This window comes from Ceratotherium simum, chromosome 13, assembly GCF_057802395.1.
Source record: "Ceratotherium simum simum isolate JZ-2026a chromosome 13, ASM5780239v1, whole genome shotgun sequence".
In the NCBI taxonomy this organism is placed as follows: Eukaryota; Metazoa; Chordata; class Mammalia; order Perissodactyla; family Rhinocerotidae; genus Ceratotherium; species Ceratotherium simum.
Genome location: NC_141912.1, coordinates 54,777,811 through 54,797,987, shown reverse-complemented (window position 1 = coordinate 54,797,987; position 20,177 = coordinate 54,777,811). Strand labels below are relative to the sequence as shown.

The 20,177-nt window shown below is 36.1% G+C and overlaps 1 protein-coding gene across 1 annotated transcript in view; it reads left to right on the top strand.

Annotated features, from left to right (window-relative positions):
- The window catches only part of BMP5 (bone morphogenetic protein 5), a 110,782-nt gene that overhangs the window by 82,306 nt on the left and 8,299 nt on the right, over nt 1–20,177 (top strand). Inside the window, exon 4 of the mRNA XM_004424002.3 lies at nt 10,977–11,171. Coding sequence (XP_004424059.1) covers nt 10,977–11,171 — 195 coding nt within the window. The remainder of the gene's footprint in view (nt 1–10,976; nt 11,172–20,177) is intronic.

Sequence of the window (20,177 nt, the reverse complement as noted above, 5' to 3'; positions counted from 1 at the left end):
GAAACTTAGCCTTAGAAAGTTTAAGAATCTTACCCATGAAACTAAAAATGATTTGTTTTCAGAGCCATCTCTTACATACTGTGACTCTCACAAATTATATGAATTTTGTTTAAATTCCAAACTGAAAACAATAAGTGTATTTTTATCATTTCCAAATAAAACCATACTATTAATAATGATTGTTTTGGGACAAAATTGAATTTTATGTTGGATTTGTTGGGGAATTACCTCTGGGTTTTTATATTTTCTATCTGGAATTTAGTTGTGATCTAGCCCACAAAAAGTAACAGCATTTTTACTATATTTTTTGTTTTCTAAATCTAAGTATTTCAATATTTCTTTTAGCCCCTTGCACAATTATAGTTAATTTGATAAATTCATAAATTGAAAAGAAGAAAAAGTAACTTTTCATCTGCCAGTGATTCACTTCAACATATAATTAAATTTAGCTAAATTTAATTTCTTTGTTTTGAATTTGATAATGAACTACCCCCTCCCTTTGTGCCCTATGTCGCTCACTAATGTATTTTGATAGGCTCTCCTCCTCTGTTTTCTCTCCTTCTCTCTTTTACTCTCCCTTAATCCATACACTCCATCATGGAGTCCTCGTATCTACCTCCCTCACTGCCCTTTTTAAGTGTCAACTGGTGCCCAAGTTTGTAGTTTAAACAAGGGTGCAGTACACTCACACTGAGGCTAGTCAAGCATACAGTTTCCAAAATTTATTAATTTACCATTTTGCAACTAGCCAGTATCAAATTTATTCTTTTTCTCCTCTTACCATCCCACCTCCCAGCATCAAAACTGGTAGTAAGTTGATGTTGTTCCAACCCTAAAGAGGTCTTGAACTACTGGAATTGTGTTTTGGGGAGCAACACGTTAGGGTAATTTTTTTCCAAAAAATTGAAAAGAAAAATCTCTGGCAGGGGCTGGCCCAGTGGCGTAGTGGCTAAGTTCGCATGGTCTGCTTTGGTGGCTTGGGCTTCACCGGTTCAGATCCTGGGCATGGACCTACGCACCACTCATCATGCCATGCTGAGGCGGCCTCCCACATAGAGCAACTAGAAAGATGACTATGACATACAACTATCTACTGGGGCTTTGGGGAGAAAAAAAAGAGGAAGATTGGCTGCAGATGTTAGCTCAGAGCCAATCTTCCTCAAAAAAAATTTTTAGAAAAATCTCTAGCAATAAAACTCATTTCTAATTTGTCAGTGTGCTTGCCTTTGTTTTTTTCACCATAAGCAGAGCTTAACTGGGTGAACTATGACTGCTTTTCTAAAAACCTCATATTTTGAACAATGTTTTGAATGTAATTTACAGATCCCTTAGTTCTGTTGAAAATGAAGAATCATGACTCTGATTTCTTTTTAAGGTCTGTATCTATTTTTGATATCTATATTATATTTTTCTCTGATCAGTACTTTGAAATGGGCTTCTCATAGCCTAGTCTAGTCTTGAATAATGAGTAGTAGAAAGAAAATAATTTTTCTTTATAAATAGATGTTGATTACAGAATATATTCAGTAATAAATTGAAAAATTTGAATTTGCTGTTTCACTATGTTCATTATATATACAATGTTTTAAAACTAGGTTTTAAAGGCAATTTTCTTTGTTTTAATTTATAGTATGTTTATATTTGAATGAGAGCCATATGGTAAACATAATTTGCTTATCCAAATTTTAGCATCACGACTCAAAAACATACATGAAAAAGACTTTTGAAATCAATGATTTAAAGTAAGCAGAGACAAACAGGAGTTAGTCTTGCTTCTTTATCTGGTGACAGATGTATTTTACCATTTTTTAGATTTCCCTTAATGAAAAGGGATATGAAAGTGTTTGGCTAAATCTGTATTTCTGTTTTCGATTTTCCCTAATTCAGAACAGTAACCATGGTGCACCAATCTTGCCAAACAATTGCCAATGTCAGGAGCAGATTCCAGTTTTTGTTGTTTGTTAAATTCTCTATTCTAGACTCTAACTCTGGTTTAAGTAATGATCTGAGGGGTAAATATTTTCATGGTAATACCAAGTTAGGGCCATGAAGAATATGAGATTCTCCTTATTCTCGTAATGCACTAGAGTTAACTCTGTCTTTCCCATTGTTCTTTCCACTGTAAGTTTAACTTATTGCTGGTACACATTTCTTAAAGACATATTGTAAAAATAATAACAGTGCTGGTTTTGCATCATGAGCCAAGAGCACAATGGGGAGAAGAGAGAATGTTTAGTTAGTATCAGGCAGGATCAGTCAATTGGTTCTTTTCTGCTGAGTTAAACTTGGGCACACCTGGTGTAAGCTCACAGGGGATAGAAAACCGAAAAAGAAACAAAAGCATCTAACAACCAAAGCCAGTAATAGTATGCATTGCCAGTGGTGATCAAAATTTGAAATTACAGGGAAAATGCTTTAATAGGGAAATTACATATCCCAGCTCCTTAAAAATGCATACTAATTTCACTGTAGTGTGACAAGTTTCAATTTAAGTGCAATAGAATCTGGGAAAACCACCTGCCCTTTCATGGCTGGTAAGGAATGTTGAGTCCTTATCTTCCTACTTAGTAAGGAATGTCCGATCGTGAACTTAACAAAACAAGCAGCTGTAACTCTGTTCTTGACAGACATAATGGGTGTGTCCCTGGCAGACCTGTGAGCTAGATGGTTTTCCTCCTGTCTTCTCAAGGTGGAAAGCACAGACCCAAGATGAAAGCCTCAGCCCTAACCACTCCCAGCGAAGGGAAACACGGTGTACTTGGAGGAATAGCCTACTACTTTAGGATTGACAGGGCTCAGTTAAAAATCTGACCCTTCCCTGAGCCTTATTTTATGCATTTTTAGAATATAACCAATGTCTTGTTGTAAGGAGTAAATAAGACGATGTATGTAATCAACTGTAAAATACCTAGCTTCAATAGATGACAGCTGTTGCTTCTGTAAAACCTCGATTCTCAATTTCCCTGATCCTTCTGCAAGTCATGCTTGTTATTGCTTTTGGGTACCAGCTATATTTATATGTGGAGGTATTCACATGATTTCTCTCTGAATACAACTGACAGGAATGTGAAAGTCCTACTTATACTATGAGAGCAGATGATGCTGCTGAGCCAGGTTGACCAAAAGGTAAACACTCTTGGGAACCAGCTATTATTTTGCATGTAGACAGCTCAGAAGGATGCTTCATTCCGGGGGCCACCATGGCATCACGGTGGTGTGAGATCTCACGTTGTGACTGGTCCCTTACGTGGGGCAGGCCAGTTTACATTCTTGACGTAGCCAGAGATGTGAGAAACTGGTGAAGAACAGTTCTGCTTCTCTTCACTCAGAGGAATGTTTTGTGATCCAACCTTCATACGTGAAAGAAAGAATTAAGTCCTAAATGTCTTAACTCTATTTTTGGGGGGCAAAAATAGACACTTATCATGGTATATATATTAAGTATCTCAGTATCAGTGCTTCACTGCATATTTTAGAAAATCTCTTTTCCTCTCTTCACTCTTTCTTCTTATTAGGTGTCAAAATAATTTGTTTGTTTTCCATTTTGGTGGTACGGACTAGTCTAAAGATTCTGGAAGTAGCTTGTGATCATTTCACAGTTTCATGCATCAAACTGAAAGGAAAGGTCAAACATTTAATGAACCATGCTTTTCTGTATGATAAAAATTCTTTTGAATAATATATCATATAAGCTGGCAAAAAAGACTGTTTCCTTTAGATACTCATAAATTTCCCAAGTAATTGCATTAAGTTCACTTCAAAGACCACTTTCATCCACTATAGATAAAATGCAGAGTATGAAATTAAATTAATTTCACTACCATCAAACAAACTAAAACAAGTTTGAAGTCAAAAAGCTTTCCTTGCTGATATCTTAACACATAGAAATAGTTTTTAAAGACTTTTTGGTTGATTTCTGCTGAAACTCTGCTTCCTTATAGTTTTATTTAAATTTCCTATGATTTTAAAAGAAAGAAGTGTATGTGTATGTATACTTTTTATTTTAAAAAGTCACATAATAACTGGAAAAAAAGCTAAAAATAATTCACTCTTTCCATAGTTTTGTGAAAAGAATGTTTCTGCTGTCTTAAAATAAATGAGGGTTGTAAGACCAACTGCTAACCAATCTTTTAGGGGCATGCCACAGATGATGTCTGTAAAGCTCATAGGGTCTCAGGGGAAAGGCACTATATATAAAGAGAAGAGCTATTAAAAAGCAAGTGCGTATGTGAAGGTACACTACAATTCTTAGTTTGTGATTCATATTTCCACTAGCTAAAAAGAGGGCCCGAGCAAAAGGCATGTGCTGGGCTTGTCATGCCTGAGACGTAAGCCTCCTCATTTCAGACTGATGTCCCGTGGAAGGAGACTAATCGTTTTCCATCACCTCAGTCCCACCCTCAGCGCAATAAAACATTTGAGCGTTCTGGACAGTTTCCACAACTAGGCACAAACCTCTGGCCCTGTTCCTTTATGGTTCTCGGCCTTTCTTTCCCCAGGCCCTCCTTCCTGGAGTCTCAGGAGCTTCAGTTCTCAACTATTTGCGTTTTTCCCCATCACTCCTAGAGTCATCGTGCCAGTGTTTCTGACCAAATATCTAATTTTCGAATCCCCACCACTTTCTCAAACTGTAGGGCATTACAGTCCCTTCTGCAAAATTTTTGTAAAGAATTTCAACTCTTTTAAAAATCTCTTCCTCCTTTAAACTTCTCTACTCTTCACAAACCCCAATCATAGAGGAAAATGGATTTCTTCTACTGCTGTGTTACCAGGAATTATAACCACATTTCTTGTCTACAGATAGCTCCCAACTCACAATTCATGTCAGTGCGTCAAGATACAGTTCCCAATGGCCCTTCTTCCATTTCATACCCTTTTCCCCTTTGTTCTCAGCCACAGAATCCTCTCCATAGTCACATTTATTATTACATTTGTCCCTTCTTTTGTTTTTTACACTTTTTAGTGATGAATATACAATTGTAAATATGTGATATCTCATATAAAACAAAGTGGATATGTTTAATTTACTCTTTTAAATGTCAATATAAGAAGAGAACAGAAAGATCTAGTAAAGGCATTGCGTGAAGAGCCTGGCTTGTTATACAAAAACCCAGAATTGCTATGAAGAATCACTCAAAAATTTTACTACCTTGCACTCAAGTTCAAAATATTTTTTTTTCAAATACCACTTTACTGTGAGTTTCCAGTGTCACTGAAATAGTTTAAAATCCCAGTTTTTCCTTGTTGTTATTTGAGATTATAAGGCAATGTAAACCATCTTAAAAATTTTACAAAGTTCTGAGCACAAATGTAAAATTCTGTTTGTGATATTTCAAATCCATGTGCTTATATCTTGCAATACATCTGTGCTTTCACTATAAAACTAGAAACTATGCAAATTTTTCATCAAATTATAACCGAGTTGAAATTCATAGCTAGATTATAATGTGCTTAACTTAAGGTTACACTGAGTTAAAATTTATATGGGATTTAAGTAGACAAAATTCTATCTTCCCCACATTCCTTAAAGTCTGATATAAAAACGATTTAGTCTATATGCTGGGCAGAGAATTCTGCACGTTTTAAATCATCTGTTTCTAAAAAGGGTAAAATTCCGGTATAATTTAGAGTCACAGAAACTATAATTTAAGAGCACCAGAATGAAATTTAATCACAGATTGAAAATAAGCAAAGATCAGGAGGATCTGTGAATGAGAAACAATGCACTGATTTGTTTTCTGTGAAATAGTCCATAAAAGATGCTGCAAGAATCTGTTTTGAAATGAAGGAAAGGTAATTTGTGCACAAGTTTCATCACAGGTGTTTTGGGTTAAGCAGTCAATTACTGTGGGTTTATAGGAGAAAAACCAAACTGGAATTTATGCTAACATCTTAGAGATATCAACGTTTAGTCTCTGATAAATCCTCAAATGAATGTTTTTCAAACTGTGTATTCTGGAGGGAAACTAAATGCTCATATTTGGAAGCACTTATCCTTATAACATCAACATGTCTCTAAAGAGCTGTTTTATGTCAGAGTCTCCTTTAATAACCCTGTTTTTAAAGAAATAAACATTTTGAAAGTCACATTTTCCAAAAAGAATAGTCTGAAATACAAAACCAGTGAGTTGGGATGGATCTTTGGTTTGCCAGCCTACCTTCTCTATGACTCTATATTTGAAATTGTTAGTTGTGTTCTAGGCAGATGTGAATACAATACCCTAACCCCAGGGCTTATACAAAGTCATCAGCGTCAGAGGTGCAGATCTGGAAGTCTTGAACCTCCAGCCTCAGTTACGGCAAAATTAGTAGGTTAGAGCCCCAGCCTCACAAACTTCCCTCTTGATTCCTGTGTGAAAAGAATAATCATTTCTTTAGAAGACGTCATCCTACCCCTATCTTAATTCACTCTGTAGTTAATAAAACTGAGAAATAATACACCCATATATTTGCTGTTCAAATTGTTTCTCTTCTCTCAGTATCTGTATCGTAATTTTGAGACAAAAACAAGATGGCCAAGGTATGAATAGTTCTAAAAAAGTTTGATATGCAAAGATGTAATGGGTGTTCTTTTTGTAAATGCAGAAGACAATACCTCTGCCAATACCAAACTGTGGACTCCTACATTTGTTCTCATTACCCCTTTCATTTTATAATCCAAGAAGTGTATGATACACAGACCTGGGATAATTGCACACAAACGATGTTTCTTTGGGTCTAGCTGCCACCAGCAAAATCACTGGAATGCTGGTGTATCTTTCAAGGAACCTTTCCTAACTCCTCTCGCCTCCCATTTGTGTGGAAGAACCCAAGTGTATTTACGCTTGCACAGTCCCCAACAACCAAGCTTCTTCTCCCTCTCTTGTTATCACTCCACTCATTTAGCAAATCACTTCCGTTCCCCCTTCCTAATGCACAACCTTGGAACATGGATATTATGTAAGAGAAGTGTCCTCTTGCTCTAAGAGCCACTTCATCCCATCACCGGCACTGCCTCTCGCTTTGGTACAGTTGTTCGTGTACCTTAAAACTCCCAATGCCATCAGATTGCTGCTCTGCTCACCTTTGAGCTGCTACCACTCCCCGAAGCTAATGCTGCTGCTGGTACAGGAGATAATCTTGGACCTATGTTTGTTGCTGTCATTCTGTACCAGTGTGGAGCTGTGCAGAAGCCACTCTTCTGAAGTGGGAAGAATCTTTTTCTACCACTTGGTCACACGGTAACCAAGTTCCAAAGTAGTGCTACGTTGCCCTCCCAGTATTTTACAGGGACTTTGGTAAAAACAGTTCTATTAGATTTTTTGAATCCCTTTGCTGTTTAGGAGTTAGTCGTGCAACCGTTGGAGCGGTGCCAAATGAACTCTGAGTTACGCAAAATCACTGCTTCCTTATACCCACTGGGATATTGTTCTGAATCTATGAGTTAGGGGTTCACCTTTCCTTTAGGATGAGTTGTTTTCCATGAGGTTGCTCCATACTCATTCAAATATATGCCTGGTGAGTCAAGCCTACCGACGTACTAGCTGCCCCTGGACATGTCTGCATCCTAAGGTGACTAAGCTTGGGCTCAAATTGGTATCCTTATCACCCTTTTGATACTCTTTTCATTTCCCCACCTCACTTTCATTTTCACTGCTTATTCAATGCTTGATCTTTATATGTTTTCTATTTATCATTCTATTTTTAACTAGAAATCAAAAATAAGGATCAACTTTGAAAAGTAAATCCATGGTGCTACACACTCCCATATAGTTTTCCTAAATCAAAATGTTTTAGGTAGGCTTCTTTATTTATATATTTGCAATATCTAAAACATACTGTACATTTAATAATAAAATTCAACAAATTCACGTAAATTTATAAAAGATTCACTATTTTCAATACATGCAATATAGGCTGGGTTCCCAATGACATTTCTAACAAAAGCAACTGTTCAGCCATTCAAAAAGTTCAGGCAACATAATCAATGTAGGTATGTTGTGCCTGAAGGAGTAGGTCAAATAGTTAATGCTTCTATGGTGTAGCTTAAGACCAAGAGTAACTGAGCAAGCATTAACTTATGGAATCTTAATAGTCACCTCATTGCTGAAGTAAAAAGGAAACCGAGAGGAAACTTAATAATATCAAAAGTTATTTTAAAGGGAGTTCACATTGGTTTGAAGGGTACTTTGCTTCACACACAATATCCACCTTTGTAAAGCCCAAGAAACCCATATTTATAACATACACACATCTTTACAGTTTTCACAACATAAATCTTTAGAGCAGTATTATTTCTCCACAGATAAAAATTACAATATTGAAAGTCTTTAGAATAATAGTAAAAGAAACTCTTGCAAACCAAAGGAAACTTGGAACTTTATGTTAAGTGCTTATTTAACTATAAAAGGGTCAGTGTGTGTTGTAATGAATGGAAAACCGATCTCAGTGTAGTATTCCATTTGTGAACATTTCGTAGCAACCTATTTCGGTATTAGAAAGATCGTATATTAAAAATGATTTCTGCAGTCATCAATATAGACAAGTAAAAATTTAATTCCTGTTAAATTAACACTTCATTAAAAAATCAAAATAAAAGCTCAACAAATAGTTTTTATGTTGTACTCCAAGACAGAAAGAAAAATCAAAAATTGGAAGAACAGGTTGCCAGTTATTCTATTCCATAACAGTTAAGTTTCTCAGGTCTTTTTTTTTTTCTTTTGCTGAGCTCTCTGTCACTGGAAACATCTTAAACCAATTTCAAGTGCTACACCTGAATAAACATGTTGTAAAAGTGTTTATGTATTGAAGTGGGTCAGTTCAAGGTATGGTATTTGGCTGGAACTTCTAATTTCTCTTTTTACAGCAAAAGGGCTGCCAGAAGGAGGAAGACTGAGCTGAATTAATACATTTGTTACAGTGGAAGTAGAATGGAAACTGCTCTGACCACAAATCAGACTGCCTCTTTCATTTATGCCAGTGATAGAGTTTTTCTAAGAAATATAGACTCTGGCCTAGAGCCACTGTAAGTTTGCATTTGAAAGAGAAACCTATATGCTTATTTGTTTAAGGTTTACTGCTTTATTATTTGTAAGTTCTTTCTTTGGTAGGACTGAGTGTAGTGGCATTTGTAAGGCCGATAGACATTTTAATACTTGTAGGAACCAAATAAGTTTTCCCAATATATTCTAGAACAATTGTTGAGGATGCCAATACCGTCTGCATTGGTTCACGCACTTTTTTTTTTAACCAATACCACCACATTTAAAAGACCTCTATGTCCCTCCCAACAGCTGCACAGCCTCACATGACACAGTCTCATTTTCTGACGGTAGAAGGTCTCTGCACAATACAAGTATACACAAAAGTGTTTATGCTGCCAAAATAAATTTTGTTAAGAGCAAGAGTTTATTTGCTAAAATGCATTGATGCTGTTTCAGGCACTTGTTTTCCTTTTCTTTCTTTTAAGGTGGGTCAGGTCTTATAATGGACTGAGGTTGCTCCACAGTCTTTACTGAATAAATATTTTAAGAAAACATGCACATCTCTCAGGGGGCAAGACAGAGTCAATCATGCACATATTTCAAACCACATTATATGGTACTGTTAAAAGACTGGTAACTTCTGTATCTAGAGTAGAAACTTTGCATGATTTTTGAGTAATTCTCAGCTAAATTTACAACATAAGGTTAAATAGTTCATCCTCTTTGGGTGATTTTCATGGAACTAAATATCAGCCAATGGTTTTCTTTATAATGTATATATGGTTTTCTTTATATATATATATACACACATATATATATTTTTTTAAATTTATATATATATTTTTATACACATATATACACACATATATATATTTTTTAAAATTTCAGTGATAATTATTTTAAATTAGAAGAGCATAACAAGAGTGAATTATAAAAAGGAGAAAATACTAATACCGAACTCCTAAGATATTTGTGGAATCAAATTAAATAATTCATGGAAAACACTTAGAAAAATGCCTAGCACATACATAGCAAGCACCCCAAACGTATTTGGCATTATTATAAGTGTTATTATTGGTACTCCAGTGGGAAAGGTACTTCATCAACGTCTACTTCAGTCTCTAGGACACCCTGACTCCTAACTCGCTCCTGTACAGGCCCTGGCTGCACTCATCCTCTGGTACACAACCACACCAACAGGCTCAGAAGAGTCTGGGTTGCAGCTTGGTTTAGAGACAAAGGTGAGTCTCCAAGCTCGCCTAGAATTTTTCTCCTTTCTGAGAGTCTCCAGGCTTGCTTTGCATCTTTTGAAATCCTTTTGATAAACGTTCAGGTGTCAAAACTCAGAGGGGTAGGAATTCTGAAATTTCCATGTTTACTTCAAAGTAGTTCACGTTGAGAAAGAACTGAAGCTTAGAGCAAACCTCCATCCCAGACAGGGGCTTCTAGAATGACCTGTGAAGAGCTTTAAGTAGAGCATAGCTTTGTAAAGTTTACTGGGCGCAGGCCGGTGGTGAAGGGGGAAGGCTATCAGCACTAGATAACACTTGAAAGGCATGGAATAAGCTGGAGAAAACAGAAAGGCCCAGCCAGCCATTCAGTTTTTATCCCTTAGAGGAAAATTATAAGGCACTGAATGCAGAAGAGCCCTCAGCTGATATTTTTAAAATTGTTATTTAATGCAGACATTCCATTTATAATATATAAATATATTCCGTTGATAATATAAACATTTCCATTTATCATACTGCTGACTCCCAGGTCTGAGAATTATCAGTGAAGGCAGCTCGAGGGTGTTCCGTGGTGGACGAATGATGCAAAATGAAAACCAAGCATGGATAATTATCTGTAATAGTAAACTTTCAATGTTTATAAGAATCTTTGGCCTGAAAAGAAAACATTCTGATAATGTTTTCAAACTTATCCCTTTTTCAAAGTACCCGCAGAGTTCATTCACGTCAGGTAAACGTTCTCTTTTTCTTGTGAACCAAGTGCTTGTGCGTTCTGTTCTAGGACGAAGTATCAATGTAAAATCTGCTGGTGTGGTGGGAAGACATGGGCCTCAGTCAAAACAGCCATTCATGGTGGCCTTCTTCAAGGCAAGTGAGGTCCTTCTTCGATCTGTGAGAGCAGCCAACAAGAGAAAAAATCAAAACCGCAATAAATCCAGCTCTCATCAGGACTCCTCCAGGATGTCCAGTGTTGGAGGTAAGATAAAACCAGTTGTGCACGGAGAGTTATGGGGTCATATGTTGCAAATCAAGTAGCCACAATAAATTTACCCTCTGGATATACCTTCATTTGGTCTATTAAATCATCCAGCGATGTTTCCAGCATCCCCAGAATGCTTCATCAGTGAATCACTCAGTAATTCATTTTCAAATAAGTATGACTTGCCTTCATATGTTGAAAGATTCAGTTCAAATTAAAATCAAGCTGGCAGTAATGAAATTATGAAATGGCTACATCAACAAACAAAGTCCAGCCAAAACCAAACTACACAACTTGCTGAGCTGACTTCCCCAGGGCCTCTCAAATATGGTTGGGTAACCAGGTAAATTCAACAGAAAAATATTTCTTTAGTACTTAATACATGCGAATCATGCAGCTTAAACTTTTTCTGACAATAAAAGCAGGATTGATTGTATGGGCATTAAGATAATATGTATATTTCCAATAATTATTTGGAGGGCTATTATCTAGATAATCTGCTTTAAGTGTGTGTGTGCACACACATATATATATAAAACCTAACAACAAAATATTACAAATGCACACTTGATCTCAATGTGCTTGTAATTTAATATATTAATTGATAGAAAAGGAGATAAAAGTACAGTTGATCTGAATGCATCTAACTGCCAAAATCTGAAGTGGTTTAGTCATATTATTTATACCAAGAAGTATCTTGTTTAGTCCAGGCTGCAAACAGATTTTCATAAGCTGTTGTTAGATGAAAATGACGACTATTTTATTCCAAGAAATTATCGTTATCTATAAAAAATAAATCCATTCGAAGGGGAAAACTTACTCTTCCAACTTTGTACAACATGTTCGTTCCTTTGTAAAATATGTATTCTTCTGTGTTAATGGCCACCATATGCAGAGGACTTGTGAGGCACGATGGATGGGCTGGTGAACAAAAGACCCTGCATCTGGTATTTCAGCAAATTAGGATGCTGCACTCTTCCAGACAGACACATTCACAGGGATTGCCATTATTCCTGAAATCTTCATTTCTTCCCAAATCACTTGAAACTGACAAATCATGCCGTGATTTTTTATTAAACATGTATGAGTCTTAGATAAGAATGATTATAAATAAAACAAAAACCACATAAGTTTTTTGTTTTTGTACCTGGGACTCTCAACAAAAATACTAAATGGAACTCATTGGAATCTTCCTAAAGTATGTGCACAAGGAGAATCATGTTAGAAAGAAGTCTGGGGTAACTTGCAACAGAAGCAGGCAGGAAGATTTCTATATGGAATTACATTGTACTGAGTTACATGCTATGTGTAAAGTGATGTTTTAAAATGACTTATCTTTTTCACTTGAAAGTAAAATATGATATTAGTGCCTTATTACGAAGCTATTTTATAAAGATCTTCACAAGATATTTAGTTTGGCAAAAATTGTAATTGCCTAATATGAAAGATGGAGAAAAATAACTTTCTAAGACCTTTTCTTCCTTGTAAATACTAGCCTGTCAAAGTTGTATATTTTTCTTTTCATGTAGAATGGCTCTGAAATTGGTTGAAATGTTTTTAATTTAATGTAACAGACTGCATTAAGGAAAAGGTTTGTTAAACCTTGAGTAGAATGGTAAATAATTTTTGAGGAAATTACAAAGGGAAAATTATAAGTCGCATACTTATTACTAGAGCTCGTAACGACTCTGGCAGAGGCGTTCTGGAGACTGAAATCATCAAAGTCCTTTTCCCTGTTGCTGAACTCTATTTATCGTCTCTTCCTGACCACAAGTAACAAATGTACTTCTATAACTAGAGATGAATAAAACACATGGAGTAGAAATCACGTAACTTTTCACCAGTTTCCTAACACCATTTAGAGTACAAAATTATTCTAATATAGACCAATGTTTTCTTTTTAAAAAGTTTGTCATTGGCAACCATTTCTGTGAAATATGTGGTAGATGGTTTTGGAGCGTGTTCATATTTTGATAATAAGAAAAAAGAAAGTAGCTGGTTTGTGTCTATGAGACTTAGCTTTGCAATAGGTAGTAATCAAGCAGACAGGAAAAAGTCTCATAGGATTTGGCCTAAAAGACAGGGGTTTAAGGAAAGGGAAGGCTAATAGAAACACAAAATTTGATACTTAGGAGACTGGAAATGCCAGTGAAATTTTTAAAATTATCCAAATGTAAACAATAAATGCTGTAATAGTACTAGGCTTTTACATTAAGATACTGTTTGAAGACTACACGGCCAAGAAAGGGGTGGGGAGAGAGTTGTATGAGATGTTTGCCTGATTGCATTTTTTCTGCACAGCGTATCATCAAATGTTGAAAGTCTCAGTGCAGAATTAAAATCCAGATCATTCTTGCTGTTTTTATCCCATTTCTTTCCTATTTCAAAGATTCTTGCCTTTCTACTTCTCAATGCCCCTTTATTCTTCTATACTCCTATGGAAGAGCCTAGAACAATGTCTAGCACAAAATGGGAACCCCCAAAATATTTGTTGAATAAATTAATGAGTTGATTGTATGGGAAAAACTAACTTCCTCTTTCAAGTGAAAATGCACAGAAACACTGCTTCCAGATTATCTGCAGAAACTGTCCCTCCTTGCTCCTCTACAGGTTTTTGGCAAGAAGGTTGAACAGACACGATGTGGAGATATTGCTTCTTTCACGATAAGGCCCCACAATGTATGTTGATTTGAATTTGGGTGTGGAAGGAAGGAAATAGGGGGAAAGCTAAATTTTAAGTTACCTACACTTTAAGATAAAAAGGCTCTAAGTTGATAAGATTTTAAAGAACCTACTGAATGCAAGATGATGTTCTAAGGAATATATCAATGCTGCAAAGAATAGAGTATTAAGAATTTGGAAGAACTAACAGGGAAAATGGCAAGCCCTGGTTCCCTGCAGAACTGCTTGAAAAGATTGCTTATTGTGTGCAATAATACTAGGGATCTATATACTAATTGATACTAGGGATCTTTGAAGGTAAATTCAATTATTGGTGGCCCTGCCTGAAACCATGGTGATTTCTTAGATCAAGTCTTACACATAGTCGTTGAAATAGAAGCATTCTGCACTTATTCTCAACTCTGATAGGCACTGTCTCTTGCTTAATGGATACAATGTAAACTTATGCCTCTTGGACAAACAGATATTAATCAAAACCAGGAAGAACAATTAATTGGAATTGTTTCTTTAGAATGTTTTATATTATATAATTAATATACATTTTCATTATTTAAACATAATCAAATCATAAATAAAGCTAAAGTTCTCCCATTATCACATAACTGTTTTGAGATAGATTACCCGATACACTGATAACATGGTACGTCCACTTCCAAATCTTTTATATATACGTCTCTTTCGGAGAATGTATTTTTGTTTTGTGTTTTTAATTACATGAATGATATATCTTATGTATTTTTAAAGACTTTTTTTTAGACGAGTTTTAGGTTCACAAAAAAACTGAGAGGAAGGTAGAGAGATTTTCCCATACCCTCTGCCCCCTCACATGCATAGCTTTCCCCATTATCAACATCACTCACCAGAATTGTGCATTTGTTACCAGGGATGGATCGCCATTGAGACATCATAATTTTCCAAAGTCTATAGTTTACTAAACCTTAAGGTTTTCTCTTGGTGATGTACACTCTGTGGGTTTGGACAAATGTGTAATGACATATATCCATCATTATAATATCATACAGAGTATTTTCACCCCCTAAAAATCCTCTGTCCTCTGCCTATTCATCCCTCCCTTCGCCTATCAACCACTGATCTTTTTATTGTCTCCATAGTTTTGCTTTGTCCAGAATGTCATATAATTGGTTTTATGTATTCTTTTTAACAATATGTTTCAGCCGTCTTTCAAATTGAGCAACCTCATTCTTTTCAATGCTGCAATATGTGCATGTATCAGAGTTTATTTAATCATGTCATTCTTTAAAGACATTTTGATTGTTTCCAAATTGGGGCTCTCAAAATCAATGCTGCAATGAAAATCCTGCAAGGCTGCACATGTGAGAATATTTCTAATTCACATGATTTCTACAATAATTAACACTAAATGCTGATATCTGTGACCTGAATCATGCAAAATTGTGGCAATCCCTCCTAAAACAACAATTATTTTGGTGCATATAATATCCCGCTCTCTCTCTCACTCTTTCTCTATCTATCAATCTATACATCTATCATCCTCTGATTTAATCCTGGGTTCAACACGTACTAGTTGTATAATCTCGGACAAGATACTTCACCTCTCTCTGCTTCTGTTTGTTCATCTGTAAAGTGGGAATGTTAATAGTACCTGCCTCAGAGGGTAAGATTACATGAGTTTTGAGGATTAAATAAATTAGTGTGTGTAAAGAACTGAGAAGAGCAGTATATGCTCATTCAGTGGTAGCCATTATTATTGTTCTTTTTAAAATAACTTCGTATGGTTTGGTTTCTTAGAAATGGTACATAAAGAATTCAGACTCTTACATCAGAGAAAGGTAGAGGTCTCTCTCTCTCTAATAAGAACCCATATCCCTGGTCACCTATTGAGATTTCTTGGCCTTTGAGACGTTAGAAGCAAGAGAGATTTTAGAATCTTTAATGTAATTTGGCCAATCTACCTGGGCAATTAATTATATAGTATAAAAAAACTTGTCAATAGACATTAATGCATTGTGTTTGTTGTCAAGTTTCTGTCTAGAGAGAGTCCAGAGAGAGAATATACCTGGGCATGATTTATTATAAAATAACATTTATTCAATATTAAATAAGTACCCATTATGTGACAAGAACAGTATTAACTATATGCTGATAAAAGAGGGACAGCATAAGTTCTTGCTTCTTAAAAAGTGCTCACATAGACAATGGGAAAGACATGCACATTAGTAGTTACTGGGAGATCAATTCTATTAGAGTAGGTATAAGGTAGGTTGAGAGTAGGAAAGTTAGAGCACCAGAAGACTTCAAGAGGGTCTTATATGAGAAAGAATAGACATTTTCCAGAAATGGAGGGGTGGATGAAGACATTTCAGCCTGATGTACACGGTTATAGGCCATGTACCAGTGTCAGATGGCTGGGTGTGCAAGTATTCTTGTGTGCGAGGGGTGTGATATCAGCCAGAAAATTATGCAGAGACCAAATCACAAAGAGTAGGGGATGTGGTAGTAGGAGCCATGGTGTCTTCCTGCAGGCAATTGGAAAAAGGAGTGCCATAATCAGATATGCATTTAACAAAGTTAAATTTGGCATCAGAGTGAAGGATGGGATGCCAAGGGAGGAAACTAAGAGACTAAATAATGATGAGAAGTCTAGTCCAACCCTCCAAGCAAGAAAGATCATAGATTGGAGAGAGGGGAAGTGGAAACCCAAACATGTGATGGGGCCAGTAGGGGGTGGGTGAGACAGGACTGGGGATGGGAGAGTCAAGAATAAATGGAAGGTGTAGGAAAAAGATATAGATATGACCCCAAATTGTTAGATGAAGCACAGGACTTGACAGTGCCACAGAAAACAAAGTAAAAGACAAATATCAAGGATGGAGACTCCTGTGGGAACATCAGCACTTTCAGTACAGGCAAAGGAGAAAAAGCAATTCCATTAAAGAGACAAAAGACTTAGGTCCGGGATGTAAGAGGAGAGCGGGGATGAAGTGTTATCCTAGGATGAAGTTACCAGAAGAGGGTGTTGAGGAAGAAGACGATAATCAAGAATGCAAAGGGCTTCCAACAGGTCAACTAGGCTCGAAATGGGTCAGTTAATGGGGCTTTGTGGCCCAATTTAATGTAGGACAGGAGGGAGAAAGAAAGAAAATCAAGAAACTTATTAAATTTTCTGGCTTGGGCCACTAGATGACTGGTGATCCTGTTAATCAAAAGAGTGAGCACTGAAGGAGTGTGAAGTCAGAAGTGAAAATAGTGAGTCCGAGGTGTCTGGGAAACTTTCATTTAGAGATACCTGGCAGGCAGTTAGAAACTCAGGTTTGTGGACAGGTTTTTATGTCAGTGAGCTGTAAGTTGTAGTTGGATTATCCTCATAGACACTTTACTAAGCAGAGTTAAGCAAACACACCAGTAAGTTATTATTTTGTGGTGTCTGTTTTGTGTCACAAATTTGTACATAGACAGACACAGTTATCCCTACACAAATAAATAGTGGTAATTCCTGCTGGGTTGTGCATAAATTCAAGTGAAGAATTCACTGGCTGTGGAAGAGGGTGATTAAGTTAGAATAGCAGTAGCATTTTGAATCCCCCATCTTTTGGGGGGATTGTTATTTGTTTTGGGCTCGTTATGAATTTCTCTACCCTCAACGCCTTATTGAAATGTATGTTATTGAGTAGTCTACTGCAGCACCTTTCCTGCTTCTTTATCTCTTGTACCTTCATTCATTTATCAGTTTCATTTTCTATAAGTTAATTAAAATCCTGATGCCATAGCTGCTGACTTCCTTTATCTCCTTTTCCTTTTGGGAATTAAGCATGAGAATGCTGACATCTCTTTTGCTTTGAAACAAAGTATCTCATTATATTTGGTTTGTTTAAGTTATTGCCATGTTTAAATCTTAAATTCTATTTTGGATTCTTCTTTTCTTTTATAGATATATCTATATCGCCTCCCTTAAAGAAGCTAATCCTAGATTTTAAAGAAAAAGAAACCCAAATTGGCCTACGGAGTTGTTCAGATTTGATTTTCTTTTGTTCCCTGCATAGCTATGCTAGCCCATGTTTATTTATTTGGTTGTTTATTTCAAGGACTAGTAGACAGGACAGGAAAGCCTGAACCCCGACGTAGATTTCAGGATTTTTTTTTTTACCACTTTTTTTATGTGTGTGTGAGGAAGATCAACCCTGAGCTAACATCTGCCAATCCTCCTCTTTTTGCTGAGGAAGACTGGCCCTGAGCTAACATCCATGCCTATCTTCCTCCACTTTACGTGGGGCGCCACCACAGCATGGCCTGACAAGCGGTGCGTCGGTGCGCGCCCAGGATCCGAACCTAGGCCGCCAGCAATGGAGCTCACACACTTAACAGCTATGCCACAGGGCCGGCCCCTTTTTTTTACCACTTTTAACCGCCATGTATTTTTTTTCACAATCTTTTTCTACGACAAAAGAATTTTTTGAAAATCAAACAGAAAAAAATTAAATTTACACTGTTTCTGGAAATCGATCATCAAGAAATTTGCAATAAGGATTTAACAATACTTTCAATGTTTTGGCACTGGCTTCTCACTATTATTGCCGTTAAGAGACAAAACAAAGAAACGCTGCATTTATAGCAGCTGCGTGTTGGTTGAGTCATGTTAGCATGCTTTTCTAGTGTTGACTGTGGCACCAGAACGTTTTAGTAATTTCTGGCATGACCCTTCATTTGTAGGCAGGCTCATCAACAGTTACATTATATCCATTTCATTTTAACATCTGAAGGGCTGCCAATCAATATTTTTTAAAGATATAAATCGAATTTACTTGCCCTTCCTCCCACAATTTATTCTGCCAAGCATTTGTAGTAAACCTAACTGCAGACTTTGCTGGTTTGGGTACAACATTTACTTCACTCAACCTCCATTAATTTTTATTTCTGACAGAATAAACATATGGTCCTAACGCTCTATGAAATCAGACTCTTGGAACCAGATTCTGTTATAAATTTCATTGCTCGTTACCTTTATGTGATGTTACATTATATACATCACTTAGCCTGCATGAAAAGCTGCATAGATGGAATAGATATAGCTTGACTTTTAAGTTTTACTTTCTTTCTTTTCTTTATAAACATGGAATTCAAATAACCATATACGTAGTTTATGGCTTTTCACGTATGCTTGTGTGTGTTATTGGCGACAATGTCTTTATTCATATTCAGTGTTTTTAATTAAGACAAGGATGAATGAATAAATATTCTCATTATTGTCTAATGCAGGAATTGGTAAAGTAAGATCTGAAAGCCACATGCAGGCCATCACCTGTTTTTGTACGGCCCAATTGCTAAGAATGGTTTTTACATTTTTAAATGTTTGAAAAAGACTCAAAAGAAAAATAATATTTTGTTTCATGTAGAAATCATATGAAATTCAAATTTTGGTTACCATAAGAAGAGTTTTGTTGGAACACAGCCGCATCCATCCATTTACATATTGTCTATGGCTTCTTTCATGTTACAGTGGCAAGATTGAGTAGTTGCAAGGGAGACCACATAGCCTAAAATATTTACTATTTGTCTTTTTAAAGAAAAAGTTTGCTGAGCCCTAGTCTAATGAGTAGACTGACTTTTTTTTTTTTAATTCTAAATATCAAGGAGTTAATGCCATCAAACTAATACCAGAATCAATCACTCCTTTTCCCTAAAAATGATACAGGGAATGTATCTGTTTCATGTTATTGTACTTAGTGTTATAGCATGCTTGTCTATTGCCTGGACAAAGTTAACTCGTTGTGCTATTCCAATTAAGGAAGAAGTTTACTCAAACAATAAGAGAGCTGAATTTCAAATAAATTCTGTTTCCACCATTTTCCATCATTATCTACATATTTAATTTGTTTTAATGAAGGTAACTGCACAATAGGAATAACTGATCTAGAAGTAAAAAGTCTCTGAGTTCAAAATTTAATCATTATCTTGTTTTCTAAACTGACGTTAAATAAATAATTAAAGTAACTGTGAAAGGCAGATGACAGGTTCCGCTAAGACGGGCCCCTTGGATCTTTGCAGTGACTACATTTTCATCAGAGGTTGAGGGTAATTAAACTGGAAGGTGACACCTTAAGACAATCTGCTTCTATTTAGTCAACTGCTACATTGATTTGCCAAAGGCGACTGTCAGAGTGAATGTAGGATTCATTCCTAGAAGAAAAAGTTAGCTGTCTTCTTTGAAAATAAATTATTTTGCTGGCTCTCTTACCCTAAATTTTTCCCTCTTTCATATTTAATATTGGAAATAATCAAAATGCGTTAGCTTTTAGAATACTATTTGTATAAAGTGTGAACAAACTCCAGAGAAGACAATAT